Here is a 16,159-nt window from a genome sequence, read left to right on the forward strand (position 1 = left end):
TGAAGGGCTTAGAAGCAGCAAACGAGTGGCCTGGAGTGGGGATGGTGAGGGGGCCTGGAGGGCTAAGCACCTGCTGGGTGTGGGGCTCTGGTGGGCTGGCTCCTGGGGGCCTGAGGGCGGCGGGTGGACGGGCTTTGGGGCGGCTCCAGGGTGCCTGGTGGCGTTCCGCACGGCCTCTTCTAAGAGCTCCATCCATCTGTTGTTCAGCAGGAACAGAGAGGACCGGTGGTGAGAACAGGACCGAGGCACACAGCCTCTCCCCTTACCGACCCCCTGTGTCAGAGCTGCGAAGCCCTTCGCCAGGCCCTGCTCTGAGGACCCCCTCTGCCCAGTGGGGTCCCCTTCCTTGCAGATCTGACTGGCTGCTCACATTGGGTTACATTACTCGCACCTACCAATTACTGAACACCAACTCTCTGTTACTCGTTGTGCTAAGCATTCTATATCTATCTCTCTCTTTTTTTAATTAATTAATTAAGTTTTGGCTGCGTTGGGTCTTCGTTGCTGTGCATGGGTTTTCTCTGGTTGCGGCGAGCGGGGGCTACTCTTCGTTGCGGTGCGCGGGCTTCTCATTGTGGCGGCTTTTCTTGTTGCGGAGCATGGGCTCTAGGCACGCGGGCTTAGTAGTTGTGGCTCGCGGGCCCTAGAGCGCAGGCTCCGTAGTTGTGGCTCGCGGGCTTAGTTGCTCTGCGGCATGTGGGATCTTCCCGGACCAGGGCTTGAACCTGTGTCCCCTGCATTGGCAGGCGGATTCTTAACCACCGCGCCACCAGGGAAGTCCCTCTATCTCTCTTCTTTCTCTCAAAATAACTCTCAAGAGGTAGCATTATCCACATTTCGCAGATGAAAACCCGGAGTCTGAGAAACTGCCTGACTCAACCTATCTCCTCCCACCGTGCCACGCTGCCTCTGGCTGGCCACTGTTGGGAATACGGGTGACTGAATGCCCTGGGTGGGGATGAGGGTCCCGGAGGCAAAGGCCTTTGAAGAATGTGGGCATTTGCAACGCTTGATGGGGGAAGGGAAGAAAAACCCCAGGGGAAAGAAGGGGGGCCAGAGAAAGGAAAGCAGCCTCAGAAAGGCTGGAAGACTGCTGGGGACTCCTCCTCCCTAGGGCAGGCCTGCTCACGGGGTCAGGGGAGGTGACATGGTAAACCTCTCTACTCCTGTCTTATCTCCCACTTCCCCTCAAGGGAAAGGCTGCTCTGGGGCGCAGCCCTGGCCTCCCTGTTCACATCCTCATACACCACCCTGGTCCCAAGGGGACGGCGGTTACATGGGACCCCCCCCCCCGCCGCAATCAGGCAATCCTCACGTGTTCTTGTCTGATGACGTCAATGCCACCAGCTCGTAGATCTGGGGTGGGCCCAGCTCGGAGGTACAGATAATGAAGAAGGCCCGTTTATCTGTGTGAGAGAGAGAAGGCAGAAGGGTCTGCATTGGCGGCGGCAGAGGCATGACTGCAGCCTGAGCCGAGGCGGCAGAGTGCGGACTTGGAGTCCTCACCCTCGGCCAGCTAAGAGTGCAGCGCCAGGCGGACCTGGGTCCTCAGAAGCACTTGGGGCTCGCTTACAGAGGACAGAGGCAATTCTGGGTCCCCTAATGCCATCTTCACAGCCACCCCCATTACCTCTCGCTTTCCGAACAGCGAAGGCTGAGGGGTGCACGGTGCTTAGGGTTTATAAAACTGCATCACACCCATCCTCCCTTTACACCCCCCTCCAAGAGACAGACCTCACCCCCCGTGTTACAGATGAAGGAAGCGATGAGCCCAGAGAATCTGGCTGCCTGGCTCTTGCTCCAGAGCCCTTCTTGTACACACTCTGCTTCTCACTGAAATGCTCTGAGCACTGGACCAGGCTCTGGACGGTGGGCGCGTCCGTCTTCTGCAAGGGAGCTCTGCCCGTCACTTTTGCAGCAGGAAGGCTTGTCCTGCTCTTCTCTGCCCAATTCTGCTACCTCATCCTCAGTGCCCACATCCCATCCTGCCTCAGAGGACAGGAACCACGCTGTCCTCCCTCATCTTGGTCTCCCTCCTACCCATCACCCTACCCCACGTTGGACCACATCCTCCTGCTTCAGTGAGTCAGGGCTGGGAGGAAAGGAACACAGGTGGGCTGATAAGTTCTGTACAGCCCCAGATTGGCCCCGCATCACCCAGTGCTCGCTGGACCCGAGTAACAGGGCTCACGGCCCCGGGGTGTGGGCCGGCTGGGACTGTCTCCTCACGGGTACCTGTGGCCACGGAGCGGACGAGCACGGCATTGAGCTTGAGCGCCGGGCTGAAGGTCTGCTTGCTGTCCGAGGAGCCCACGGCTGTCTTGCTGTGACACTTCAGCAGCAGCTTCTCATCCTGTTTCTGCAGCAGCACGAGGAGGTCCTCCAGCAGCAGCACGTGGAGGTCTGGAGGGGTGCGGTGCTTGTGAGGTGTTCTCTGTGGCCCACTCATCCCCCATTAACACGTGGGGTACCAGAGGCTCTTGGACAGGCATCTCCAGGATCTAGGAAGCCCTGGAGTCTGGTGACCTCTGACTGCTTTGTTTTTGGTCCTTCCTCCCCATGCTGTGCTTAAGGAGCCCTGAGCTTTCGTCCCCAGTCGTGTTTCAAGCTGCCTCCTTACCATCCCTTTAGAGCACCGGGTACAGGGCTTATGGTCCAGAGAGGGAAGAGCCCAGGGGCAGTGCCCTAGGTTCCCTCTTGGCCCCAGTCCCCTGGCACTTACCCAAGGTCTTATCTTTGCTGATCCTCCAGGTCAGGGGCCCCTCATGGATCATCTTTCTGGTTGTAAGATCCAGACTCTGTTACGAAGACACCATATATTCAACAAGTATCTGAAAACCTAGACATTGTGCTAAGGTGCTGGGCACCAGTGGTGAACAAGAGCAGTCCTCGCCCTCACACTCCTGTGGGGGATGCAGACAAGTAAAAAGGCGACTACAGAGTCACGTGCCACGTGCTGTGCTGGGGGATATGCCGATGGTTCTGGCAGGGGTCTCTCTACCCGCTACTACGTGCTGTGTACTCTCCTAGGATCACTCTGCTTCACCTGCCCTTTCCCTCAGCTTTATGTTCTCCCGAATGACCTTCACCTTTACCTTGAGTTTATTCCCATCCCCTGCTCTCCCAGACTGAGTTCGAACATCTGGCCTTTATGGTAGGGCTGTCTGCCCTTGTCTGTCTCGGGATGGGGTGACAATGGTAACCGGGGCTGTGTGTATTCCAGGGCCCCCATCGCGCCATCCTATCACAGACAGGCCCAGGTCTCCTCCCCTCCACCTTCTCCAGGTCCTGACCGGAGCTCTGCTCCTAAGGGTGCCCAAGAGGTACGTGCGCCATGTGGGGCTGACGACGCTGCAGCCTCAGCCTCCTACCTTGAACTCCGCTGCCAGGGGGTTGCTGGCCCTCTCCAGGGAGGTGGTATCCAGACGTTTCTGGTAGCCCTCTAGACGGTGCCGGTTCTCTGTCTGCTTCACTGCTTCATTCACGTACTTGAGAATTTCCCGGCACTGATCCCGGGCCCGGCAGAGTTTCTCGTGCTCAGAGGTGCCACCTACCCACGGGGCAGAGAGGAGGTGGTGAGGGCTCCTGCCCGAGAAGTCTGTCAGAGCCTGAGAGAGCCTGGCTACCAATAGCCGCTGGCCAGTCGCCAACCAGCAGGGATGGGTGTAGATATGCCACCCTTGCCTAACTTGGACCTCAATCGTAAGGACAACTTATACTGAGGGTCCTTGTGTTTCAGACCAAGGCTCTGAAGACACCGATAGCTCTTGGGAATTCCCGCCACAGCCACTCTACGGGTGTGGAGGACAGGAACGGGGACAGGGACTGTGGGTGATGACAGTGATGGTGTGTGTCTCCCTCTAGGAACACCTGTTCAAATCAGGTTGTGGCTCTTCCCACTTCTACACACTGACGCCAGCATCCCACACTTGAGGTGGTGAGAGCTGCTCAGGATCCCAGGGACAGTGACGACCTGGGGTTAGACCCCCCTGTTCAGCACGGTCCCCTACTCCCGTGGAGTAAGCACACATGGCTGTATCTTTTGTGCATCTCACAGAGACGTCCGGCAGGGGGATCAACAGGGCTAAAATCCGGCCACAGCCTCTGGCGTGGGACCACGATCCTCAGAGGAGCCAACGTGCCCTCTGTGCGCTAACCTGTGTCCCTCAGATGCTTCCCTCTGATCTGCACAGACGCCCCACACAGGCCAGAGGCAGCCCTTACCTCCTCCTGCTGCTCAGCACCTGAGTTTTGCCCAAGCACATTGACCATCGTTACCTTCGAGAGTGACCACAACAACACAAGGACGAAGACCCTGAAGACCAGAGAGGTCAAGCGACTTGCTAAGGACACAAAGCAAGTCAGCGCTAGAACCAGGGTCCGAGCTGCGGGCTGCTGCCTCCCAATGCCAGCCTTCTGGGAGCCCTACCCTCCGTGTGCTTGATGATGTTCTCCAGCAGCAGTGGGTACTTGGTGAGCCGCTGCATCTCAGAGATGATGAGGTCTCTAAGCTGCAGCCGCCGGCACTGAGGGTGGCTCTCAGCCTCCTAGACACAAGGAGGAACAGAGGAAGACGACAGCCTGGATTACGAGCTGGCTGTGAGCTCAGGACACGGAGGACTGTGCGAACGCCGAATAGGTCCTAATCCCAGAGGATCGCTCAGAAACAGAGGTGGCAGCTTCGTGCTTAAATATTTAGGGAAAGGTTGGTGGAGGCAGCAAGACAGTAGCCCAAGAAGGGGATGTGGTCAAATAAGCCACAGAAAGCAGGTATTATTCCCACTTTATAGACAAGGAAACTGAGATCCATCTAAGTAAATACAGGCACTGGTAGGTGAGCGGGGCCTTCTGATGGCCAGTCCAGTGTCTCCGTCTTCAGAGCGAGTATGTGTCAGTGTTTCTGAAGAGGGGGCGTTGGGGAGGGCGTGGATGGAGCAGCAAGTTGCCGTTTACCCTCCCCTGTAGAGAGAAGAGGCCAAGCGCCTGGAGCTGGGGGCCAGGAGGGCAGTCCAGGAGATGGTGAACCCGGTTAACTGTCCCCCTCCGCCTTACTGGGTGAGCTATGACTGAACTGGCTGCTTTCAGTGGCGATGAGGCGACGCCGAGCGTACCTGCATGAAGAGCTGGAACCGGCTCTCCTTGCGCTGCCTGGTCTTGATCAGTTCCAGGGCGATGGACTGATAGGAGCAGAACTGCGCGGCCACCTGCTGGAGCTCCTCCCGGGCGGGGCCATCGAACTGCAAGGCAGAAGGGACACCACACGGCCCCGGCCTCACATCCCTGCCTGGGACAGCTCCCCCCCACCTCCTCTGCCACCTCCTCCAGGCCTGGGCAGCCGTACCCGAGCCAGCATGAGGTCACTGACTTCTTTGATGATGGGGCCCTCCTCCCGGAGTTTCCTCATGGCTTCACACCAGGAATCTGGGGCAAGGAGAAAAGACAGAAGTGCCTGGGGTTGAGCCGCATGGCCAGGCCCTTCATGACGAGAGAAGAGGGATCGGACGGCAGGGCCGTGGGGTAGGGTCTCAAGTCATTTCACTTGTGGGGGGCTGGAATGCCGATGTTCAGGCTGCATGTCAGGTTCTCTCACCAAAGAGGACTGTTGGGGGCTATCTGCTCGGGGGGTCCTGGCATGCGGGCAGAGCTGGGGCAGAAACCTGAAGGCTGGCCAGGGAAGGGGGCAGGCGGGATGGGCTCCTCACTGTGGATCTCGATGAGCTCGGGCAGGTTCGGGAAGAGCCGTGCCAGCTCCTCCCGGGGCAGCAGGCCCTCCTTCTTCATCCGCTGGTAGAAGATCAGGTCCAGCACCCGGAGTGTGCGCAGATGGGAAGCCTCTGTCACAAACAGCTCTGAGCGGGGGCAGTGACAAGAAGGGGCAGAAAGACAGAGGGAAAGCCCGTCAGCAAGGATCTCGTGACCTCCAAACCACCTTTGGTGCTGGTTTCAGATGGTGCGTCAACTTCTCTCTCCCCAGGGGCCAGAGCTGAGGTGGCCCTTACAGGGACCACAATGCAGCCGCTCTCGCCCCCAGGCCCCCCACTATTTTCTCTACCACCATCTGCGCCTAAGGCGCCCTGCACCTGTTCCCGCTTGAGTCTCACCGTTGATGACCTCCTGCCGGTCAATCTCCCTCTGGCTTAGCCCAGCCACCACATCCTTGCCCACTGTATGCTGCCAGTTTTGGGCGTCGGGCTCTGGCTCCAGGTCAGACAGTTGGCCCAGATCATCTTCTAGGAGGTTGGGGAGGAGGGCATCTGTGCAAAACCCCAAGCTGGGGGACTCAATGCTCCTGGGGGAAAACAGGCAGCTCAGCGTCACACGGAGCAAAAACTCAAACACGGGGTTTGTCCCTCCGCCTCCTGCCCACCCTGCTTGCCCAGGGCCCATGGGAAGCCAGTGGGCCACGAAGAGGAGCTGCACCACCAGCTGGCCCCTGGAAGCGGAGCGGGGGCAGCTGAGCACGGCTGGGACCCGGACACCTAACAGAGGTGCTACGGCACCCATCACTCACCTGCGGCCCATTTTGGGGGTGAAGGGAGGGGTTGGGTTCTCAAGAGACCTGTGGAGAGAATGTCAACTCTCAGCAACCCTCTGCTCCTACCCGGCCCCCAAGATATCAGCGGGCTGAGCCCCTGAGCCCCGCCCACCTGGTGGAGAGGCTGGAGGCAGAGGACGAGGCTGACTGGTGGAGGCGGGCGGCCTCTGCGGCCGCGTCCATGTCCACGTCGCTGCGAGAACGGGGCACGTTCTCTGCCTTCCGGGACCGCTTCATCTCCTCCCGGCCCTTCAGGCTCTCAGAGCGGCCCAGGCGAATCTCTGAGCGAGAACTGGATGGAGAGGGCAAAAGACCTTGGGGTCTTATATCTGGCCAGCTTTGACCTGCTGCCCCATCTCAGGGGTGCCTCAGCGCTTCCACCCCAAACACCAGACCCAAAGGGTCCCAACTCTACAAAATCCTTCCTTTCCCCAGCCCAGCTGGATGGAGAGCGCCTCTCAACTTCCTTGCGACTGGTCAGGAAGGGAACCCAACAGGAAGGTGAAATCTGGGACTAACAGAATCAGACTTGTGGGGTGTCCGGATGCCAAAGACCCCAAGTCCCCGTCAGGAAAGCTGTGGACACCAGAGTCCCTCATCAGGGACAGCAAGGTCCCACCTTCCCCGCCCCTGGCCCTCTCGGGGCCAGCTCATCTGGCCCTCTGCTTTGGGACAGGTCGGCTCCCACCTTGGGCTCTGCTTGAGGCGGATGTCTCCTTTCACAAGATCTTTTAAGAGGGAAGTAGAAGCACCCTCTCCACACACTCTAGTATTCTCCACACTGCCTGTCAGAAAATTCTCTCTGCTGTTGGATTCCCACCCCTCCAGTTGTGATGTGGATTTCTTCTGTTCTTATCCTGACAGCATCCTTCCTAGGCTTCCAGTCCCCTCTTGGGAGCAGACCAGCTTGGGAGGGTGCTTACAGGGGCCTGTTTACTGATGGGCAGGAACCTGCTCCCTGGCCTACCGTGCTTGGCCACTGAGTATCTGTGGGGCTTGATGAGATGCTGACGACTGGGTGTTGCTCTTTTCTGAGTCCTGCAGTGCATCAGCCCTGTGACAGTTGGCATCTCTGACCCCTGGCTGCCCCAGGATGGTGCCTCCCCCCATGGTCCTGCTGGGCTAGTTCTTTGCTGACATTATTACTAATCTACATCCTGCTCTGCCTCTAGGACAACAGAAGGCCTGGAGAGTCTGGAGAGCTCTTAACAGCACAGCAGGTTGCTGCGGAGAAGGAGCCAAATGCCTTGGTCTCCATTCATCAAGTCTCTCTGAACTGCCAGAGGGTCCCAACGCCGCTCCCCCGCCCAGGTCCTGGGGGTTCGTCTGCAGGGTTAGAAACCATACTGCCGGCTGATGCCCTACTGAACTCACCCCCTGACGTCTGACAGAACACTTCCAACACAGACTAACTCAAAACACCTTCACCAGTGCCCCACAATGGGTCACTTTAGCACCACAACAAACCTCATGCAATGAGGTTCCTGGGGCTTCTTTCAAGTACCCAGAAGTGAGTAATGATCCCACCAAGAAGTGAGGCATACAACCCACCTCTGGCCAAAAATTCCTAGACCACTGCTGTCTAGAATGGGGGGCTTCTTACACCTGTTTAGTTTCTACGACAACCTCTGACCCACCATGCTGCCGATGCCATTTCTTCTAAGATTGTCAGTGAAATTCAAAGATTGTCATCAAATTCAAAGGCTTCTGCTGAGAGTAGATTCAGAATCCCAATGAACGTCTCAGGGCAATTTTACCTAACAACTTGAAGAATACGTTTACAAATGGTCTCAAATATTGCCTCAAAATGTTGATAGTATATCTTATAATTGTACATTTGATACATCTGTGAGATCACACCTACCCCAGCAATCATATAATTTGTATGTTTAATTTACTCAGTAATAGTAGAACTCAACCTCTGACCCCAGTACACATCTAACCTTTATCTTGCCTAAATCTTGGTTAATTCTCACTATGGCAAAATCTTTTAATGAGTATTAAGCTTATAAAGGCTTAGTATAAACAAAAAGGAGTAACCCTGCATACAAGCAGGAATGTTTGACTTACAGTTTGATAATTAGTTATTTCAGGGGTAAAATGGTTTGACTAGTCAGGCTGCTGCATGCTGACTTGCCTTTGGGTCTGCCTTTAGTCCAGCTCAGCAGTGTACACAGGAACTAGTTTTGTATACACAAGACCACATTTACCGTACCTCAAGTGTGCCTTAAGGAATTTGCAGGGGTATTTCTGACTACAGGCAGTTCTCACTTGAAGTGCTGGCTACAGAATTTTAGACGTGACCTGATGGCTGTCGTGCCACAGTCAAGAGCACGTCTAAGAGTACATTTCACCACCAGAGAAGGGCTCTTCTTAGAATCCGGCCAGAGGTGGAGAATGTGAGCAATGTCACAGCCTCCATTCCCCTTTTGCTTCTTGAAAGAAGAGCAGTTTGCAGTTTGTTTTGCATCAATGACCTTTCTACTTCTTCGCTGAGATGTACATCTGAGGCCCAAGTTACACCGTCTGCCTTTAAACTAGCCAGCAGAACCTCATCTCTAACTCTCTTCTTCACGGATGCCCCAGACTGTCTTTAGCCTGACTTCCTTATTGCCAGGATTTCCCTTCGCCCCACTCTGTACTCTTCTCTAGCCTTGTCATTTAGGGTTTCCTGACTAGCTGCTTTATAACATAATCTAGTTCATTCTTGGGGTGGAGGCTACTGCGTGGCCAGGGGGTGAATCCAAAGGAAATTTTAAAGGCATATGGTTCTTGGACTGGAAGGTCAGAGGCCCTGCTCTCTCTCCCGCTGGCCTGATCACCAACACATAGGCGGGAAGGTTGGGGGAGAGGGAGAGAGCTCTATAGAGGGAGCCTTACAGTCTAGTGGGGGGTAAAGTAGCTGGCATTGAACCTTAGCCCTGAACCCTGCCCACGCTCCCCTCCCTGGGCAGCCAGCAGGCCCCAGCCAGCCACTGCTACCTGTCGCTCTCCAGCAGGTCCTCGGGAAAGCTTCCTGTCGAGAGTCGCTGCATCCCAGGCTCCGGGGCATCGTACTGCTGGTTGTTCTCAAAGTGCTGAATGATGTTCCTCACGTTGCCTGGTTTGACTGGAAGCGGAAGAAAGATAATGAAAGATACTCTGCTTTCTGTTCAGGAGTGACTTCTTGGGGCCCTCGCTCCCCTCTAGCCCAGAAGACAGCGATGAGCAAGCACGGATGAGAACAGCATGGGGCTGAGGGTCAGGAGACATGATGTGAGCCCTGGCTCTTCTACTGTGTGGCGTGGCACGGGCAGTCCCTCCCCCTTTCTGGGGGCTACTCTTTCCTGGGATGCAAAATGAGAGGGTTTGAAAGTGCATTTGCTACGGGTATTTCTTTTGGCTCTCACATTCTTTATTACAGTGGTTCTCATGCTTGAGAATCGTTACTAGGTTATTCCCAAGAGCCATATATGTGTTAAAAAAAAAAGGTAGCCAGGAAGACCAAAAACACATCACCCTTGGTATAATTTGGCCAGGTTGCCAACTTTACCAAGCACTTCTCAAATTTATACTACTTTTAGAGTTCACTATTTCTGGTTTTTCTGTTCTTCCTGTTCTTTCTGCCCTCACCCCCACCTCTTCCTCTCCATCATTAAAGAATCAGACCCTCCATTACCAGTGAGGGGGGTCTTAGGAGGAACAGAGGAGAGATGTCACTCTCCGGCATTCAAATTCCAGATGCTTTTCAAAGCTAAGACAAAAGAGAGCTGTTCTTGTTCAAAGTAGAGAAGGCAGGTAAAAGAGTAAAAAAGGCATAGCTGATGCCATGTGGAGACCCTGGAGAAGAGACGTCAGGCCCAGGGGCTCAGTGGCTCCTATCTTCACAGTCGATTAGCTCAGCTCCAGGTCCAGGATGTCGGAACAGGAGTTGGGCTAAAGACGCTGCTCTGCCCGGACCAATAGGAAGGATAATGGGATGGGGAAGGCAAGACAAACAGCCCCGGGCGCCAGGCCCTGGTCCTAACCACACTAACCAGGGATTCTGACATCGGCATACACAAACGTATAAATCTCCCTGTGTATCTAAACTTGAGATCCGTAAGAAAATTTCCAAGCCAGAGGAAACAGAAAAACATTTAGCTGGTCTCTTCAAAGGTCACGATTTCATATCCTTTAGGCAGGTAATGTTTTTCTAAAACTGCAAAATAGGTGGCTGTGTATATATGTTAGGAGTAGGGCCTGTTACCATCACTCCCATTTTGGAGATTTGAGTCAGATCTGCCTGTCCCAGACTGTGCATCTGGGCCCTGGGGCAACTGCAGCAGCCCGGAGCATCCCTGGCTGGGTGATGACGTGGGAGCCTGGGAACGTCCTATAATAGAAGGCCTCCGGGCAGAGCCCATTGTTCCCTCTCCCATGGGCCACTTGGAAAAGGCCCAGTTCTTGGGATATAGTTACACCCTAGCTGTGACAAGGAACAGGTGTGGCCCTGAGATTTGGTATAACTGAATAACCCAGAGTAACAGGGGAAAAAGACACGTAGAAAGGAACGCGTTTTTGTAAAGGGCAAAGTTTTCATCAGTAACCTTTGCTCTCCCTTCCTCCATTCTCTGAATAACAATGAAACTAAACAAAAGTGAATTATATGTCACTAACAATCAGATGCCTTCACTAATAAACAGGGGCACTAGCGGATGACCCTAAACAGCAAGGTTCTCAGTGCTGAGGCTTTCTAGCTTTGGTGGGTGTTTGGTCTTTAGATACGCATACAGACTTGTCTGATGTCCTGGGAACTTGAGAACATCCAATCAAACCATGAAATGACAATAGAAAGATATGACTCAAAGAGATGGTGAATACCCAGCATGCTTATCCTCTCTGGGGATCAGCAGCCCTACCCTGGGTGTTCCTGTTGCCTCTCAGGCTGACACAAAGCAAGCGGCTTGGGCAGGGCTGCTCGTCTCAGGCCTGCTGCTTGCCTCATGCCTGCCTCGGGCAGGGTGGATGGGAGGAAGTATGTGTTAAAAACTAAGGGCCTGGGTTTCAAGGCCATTCTTTTAGTTTTTCCATTGTTTTATAGACTTTCCCCCCCCTAATATTTCTTTACTTATATTGTTTAAAATAGCATAACAAGTCTAGGAATTTAACTTTAAAAATTATTTTGAAAATCATTATCTTTAATTGTCACTTTATATAAAGTGAATTCTAGCAACAGATTTCCTGATTGCCCCTCACTGCTATCTCTCCCCTTGATTTACTGCAGAACCTAGAAAATATTAATCACTTTAATTGTATGCATATGGACCTCACTGATGGGAAATGAACCTGCCCACTTCTGGGTTCTAAGCTCCTCTGGGTTAATGTCTGTTATATATGTATTTATTTTTGATACATAGATTCTAGAAGATATTAGGCCTCTAACATACATACGTTAGGGTCATTCTCTTTAACTGTTGCAGTGACGCTGTGCTGGCAAAGGTAAGAGTCAGGAGATGAAGGTGCTACAGTGAAGGACTTAAACAAAGGAGATGATAGAAATGAAAATACCCCAAGGCAAAACTGCTGAAGACCCATTAGGTACTAAAAACAACCCCATACAACACTCAAAACTGAGGATTCTATTATTTCAGTTGAAAACAAAAATCTGAGGAACTTGTACAGGACATTTCAACATGCGAGGGTTTCCCTCATTTACATAGAGCCCTGGACTTTTGGAGCCGCATCCACGGAGAGCTGACAGAATGAGAAAGGCCGCAGGCCGTGGACCAGTCTTGGAGGGCCTAGAAGCTGGCCTCTGCCAGCACTGCCAGGAGGAGCTGCACGGTGCCGGGGGGCAGTGCCCCGGCCCCTCCCACCCTGCCTTAGGTAGGCAGAGTCCTGCGCCCAGCGTGAGCGCAGGAGCCCCTGGGCAGGCACCCCTGGGCAGGCGTTTGTGTCATGGGGAGCTTTAGCAGCATGGAGGAACATACAAGAGTAATGGAGTGAGGAAAGGGAGGGAGGAAAGAGAGCCAGGGCAGGAGGCGATGAAGGAGAGGGGAAGAAGGGCAGACAGGACTTGGGAAATGGAAACTCAATGCTAATGCAAAGAAAAACCCAAAGAAAATGGTCCTTTTACCTTCCACAGGGGACAAGGGAATATGAAATGCTAAAAGAAAACAAACAAAAACAAAAGTAAACCATGAAAAGTCAAATTAATGTTTCAAGAGTCAAAATAAAAATTACATCAAGCTGGAAAATGAAAGGTAGTGGCAAAAATCAGGGCTGATCTAGTAGAGTCCCCTCCTCTCCCCTTCCCCCAAGGCAGCAGTTTCGGGAAAGGCAGGAGGCCCATGCCGTGGCCCTTCCCAGATCCCCAAGACTAACACTGGGGCCTTAAGATAATGACTGGGAGGGCCAGCAGCAATGTCCAGACAGATGACACACAATTGGGAAGAGATCGGTGACAGGATCCATGGAGGTCTGGATTACTGATGGCATGAGGGGAGCCTCTGGGTCCCAAACCTGCTCCCTTTCCACCTAGTTCTGCTTAATTGAAACCCTCCATCAAGGGCCCATAATTGCTCCCAACACACAGGCCCTCAGGAGGACAGACAAGTCCATGGATGAAGGTGAAGGAGGCACTGACTGTCAACAGGGCAATCTTGCCAAGGGGGAAATACTCCTCTGCATGGCTGTTCAGTGTCTACAACTGTCTCTGAGTTCCTAGACCCAGGGACTGGCTTGGCCTCCTTGGCTCTGAAGCAGTTCCCTGTACCTCAGGGGCCGTCACTGGGTGTGGCAAGGGGAGAATGCAATAGCACCGAGAGGAAGCTGCGACCTCAGAGTTTGTTTGGGCCTTTGGCTGCCTGAAGCACAGGAAGGCCCTCTGCCAACATGCTGGCCTGTGAAGGGGCTGAGGTCCCTGTCCAAGGCTTTGCTCCCCAAATACTCACTGCTCTGGGAAGAGCTTTTGGGCTTCCCGATGTACTTGAGGATGGGGTTTCGCTTCTTGTCCTCCAAGGCATCCTTTTCTTTCTTGGAATTGCTGCTCTGCTGAGATAAGAGACACTAGGGTTTGGAGAAGGTCCCAGTACCCAGACCGGGCCACTGGTCACCGTGCTACTGCCTCTATGATTAGCCCTAAACAAGCAGTGGGAAAGCAGACTCATGCTTGTATCTGATCTCGCACATCTGCTTCTGGTCTGGGACTGCAGGGAGGGAGAGGGCTGCTCTAGTTTGGGGATTCTCAATGACTCTCCCCAGTCTGCCTCAGCGCAGGAACCGTGCCAAGAGATGATTCTTTCTAGGGGAGCTCTGTCACCTTCTTGGTCTTCGGGAAGAAGGGTAGCCACTTGTCCTTGTCAGGAGCGGACTGGGCCTTTTCAGCCGTGTTGGAAGGTCGTGCTTCTCGAAGACGGATGCCCGCATGGCTCATGTAGGTATTGAGGGCGAAGTCCATGGGGGCACTGTAAAAGAGGAATGGGGGCGGTGAATCGGAAAGCGCCAGCAGGGACTGCTTTACACAAGATCCTCACCACCACCCAGTGGGGTGGCGAAGGGCCAGGGCATTCAGCGGGAGGCCCAGAATACTCAGATGGGACAGCAGGCAGAAGCGGGAGAAGAGTCTTGGCTGGCATGACTCCCAGAAGAAATCGTATTCTTCTCCTATGCAGAACGCTCCCTAACGAGGGGACAGTGGTCAGTGGAAGGACGCGTCAGTTCTCTAAAATATAAGCAACTAATAAGCCATGGGCGACGGTTGAGGCCCACAGCTAATGTCCTCAAGCGTATACACAGGGGTGGGGTGGCAAAGGGATGCGGAGAAGCGCCAACCGGCCCCTGCAAGTCCAGGTAAGCTGCCTTTGCCACCATCCACCCCAAGTACAAGGAGAAAAAGAGATGGAAATGATCTGTCAAGTAGCTTCCAACTGCCACAGATGAAACTGTCCAGAGCTCTGTGTTTAAAACTGTATTTGCCTCTCAATTCGGTAGACAGATTATCCACTTTGTGGATTCAATGAAGCAAATGTTTCGGCCCTGGCTTTCGTCTTCTCTGAAACAGACTTCTAACCCCATCTTCTCTCCCTTATTGAGTGCGTGTATGCTCAAGGAATGCACCCTCATTTTAACACTGGCTACTGAGAAACAAAGGGATGTATATAGGCTTCAAGGAAAAAAAAAATGTGTCAGCAGAGGAAATGTGTTGTACCCTAGCTCCCCTCTGCAGGTGCTGCTAACACAGGCTGATTCTATCACTGCTCCTTCTTTCGGTGGTTTACGAGAAAGACACAGGGCTAATGTGGGTGGAGAAGAGGAGGCCAGGAAGGGGAGTGCTGGCAGCTTGGTGTCTTCACACTGAGGAGCAGACCCACGTCCCAGGCAGTGATCCCCGGGTACCAGGGCCTGGGCCTCGTGACCTCCTTGTGGTTACACAGACATCTGGAAACTAAACTTGGACAGACGGTGATCCTCTGGAGCTAGGGACTCGCCTATGATGGGCAGAGATGCAACGCCCAGTAGCTCAACCCCACTCCTTCCCACCTTGATTCAACCGCACAGACTCACTCACCTCCTGTCTTCCTCGTATTTGGACCTGGAACAAAAGAAAAGAACAGATGACTCAGACTGCAAAGGCAGAGGCTCGTCCGCCTGTGCAATACTGGGAGGAGGGTAAGTTCTTTCCTAGAGGAAGGGAGCGGGTGAGGAAAGGGAGGAGGATGATAAAAGGTCAGACTCAGACTCCTGGTCTCAGCTCTGGAGCCAGCTTGGGGCTCAGGAGGTGAGGGTTCTCATTCCTCCGAGGGGCTCAATTAGCACAGAGTGATGGTGATGATGGTGTCCTTAGCCAGCTAAAAGGAAGGGGAATGAGGCAAATACAGCTTCTCGCTTGGTATCTGTTTCAGCCTCTGAAGCTACCACGGAGGAAAAGGCTCCTCTTTGTGTCCACCTAGAACTAAATTAGAAGGGTTGGGCTGACACTGAGGCAAGAGGAAAGAAGATGAGGGCGCAGAGATAATACCTTGAGACCTGATTCAGAGGAACCTATTTAAAAGAGGTTAATGGTAACAGCAACTAATACTGCGTGCTCACTACGGGCCAGGCACTATTCTAAGCTATTTACACGTATAATATTTACACGTATAATTTATTACTCAAAATAATAGGTCCCATATCTCCATTTAATGAGGCTAGCACTTCCTTCTTTTAAATAGAAGCCTTTATAAGCAGGGTGCCTGTGCTGTCCATTATAACCCCACAGAACTCTGTGGTGCCTATGACCTCAGAATAGGCTCGGTCAGGATTTGCCGCCATCCCTGGCACGGTCGGGGTGATTAGTGCCATCTGACTCCTAGGGAAACTAAGGCCCAGAAAGATTCCGGGTTTGGCTGAGGGCCAGAGGGTTGTTTTCAAAGAATATACCCTCCCTGTGGGACCTCATCTGGTCTCATCTCACCCCGGATCTCTTGTCAAATGCCAGATTCATCTATGCAGTTGTCTACTCAAATCTCCAGTTTGATGTCTAAAGATCTCAGATTTTGACATGTCCGAGACTGAGCTTCCGGTTTTCTACCACAAAACTGTCCCTCACACTACTGTCCCTAACTAGACTGATGGCACCTTTGTCCTTTTAGTGGTTTAGGTAAGAACTGTGGAGTCTTCCTT

The 16,159-nt window shown here is 53.5% G+C and overlaps 1 protein-coding gene across 7 annotated transcripts in view; it reads right to left on the reverse strand.

The window, feature by feature from the left end:
• Nucleotides 1–16,159, reverse strand: part of ARHGEF11 (Rho guanine nucleotide exchange factor 11) — a 113,023-nt gene that overhangs the window by 7,073 nt on the left and 89,791 nt on the right. For 3 of the 7 annotated variants that reach the window (XM_079913712.1, XM_079913710.1, XM_079913706.1), the window contains 17 exons: nucleotides 15,066–15,089; nucleotides 13,818–13,962; nucleotides 13,450–13,549; nucleotides 12,633–12,662; nucleotides 9,518–9,644; nucleotides 6,648–6,827; nucleotides 6,512–6,559; nucleotides 6,102–6,289; nucleotides 5,703–5,849; nucleotides 5,342–5,421; nucleotides 5,112–5,237; nucleotides 4,430–4,547; nucleotides 3,372–3,550; nucleotides 2,723–2,798; nucleotides 2,236–2,403; nucleotides 1,316–1,406; nucleotides 71–196 (listed from right to left, as the gene is read on the reverse strand). In XM_079913712.1, the coding sequence (XP_079769838.1) occupies nucleotides 71–196; nucleotides 1,316–1,406; nucleotides 2,236–2,403; nucleotides 2,723–2,798; nucleotides 3,372–3,550; nucleotides 4,430–4,547; nucleotides 5,112–5,237; nucleotides 5,342–5,421; nucleotides 5,703–5,849; nucleotides 6,102–6,289; nucleotides 6,512–6,559; nucleotides 6,648–6,827; nucleotides 9,518–9,644; nucleotides 12,633–12,662; nucleotides 13,450–13,549; nucleotides 13,818–13,962; nucleotides 15,066–15,089 (1,953 nt within the window). The remainder of the gene's footprint in view (nucleotides 1–70; nucleotides 197–1,315; nucleotides 1,407–2,235; nucleotides 2,404–2,722; nucleotides 2,799–3,371; nucleotides 3,551–4,429; nucleotides 4,548–5,111; nucleotides 5,238–5,341; nucleotides 5,422–5,702; nucleotides 5,850–6,101; nucleotides 6,290–6,511; nucleotides 6,560–6,647; nucleotides 6,828–9,517; nucleotides 9,645–12,632; nucleotides 12,663–13,449; nucleotides 13,550–13,817; nucleotides 13,963–15,065; nucleotides 15,090–16,159) is intronic. The other 4 variants (XM_079913711.1, XM_079913707.1, XM_079913709.1 and 1 more) reach the window with 3 other exon arrangements.

Source organism: Stenella coeruleoalba, assembly GCF_951394435.1.
Source record: "Stenella coeruleoalba genome assembly, chromosome: 1".
NCBI classification, from domain to species: domain Eukaryota; kingdom Metazoa; phylum Chordata; class Mammalia; order Artiodactyla; family Delphinidae; genus Stenella; species Stenella coeruleoalba.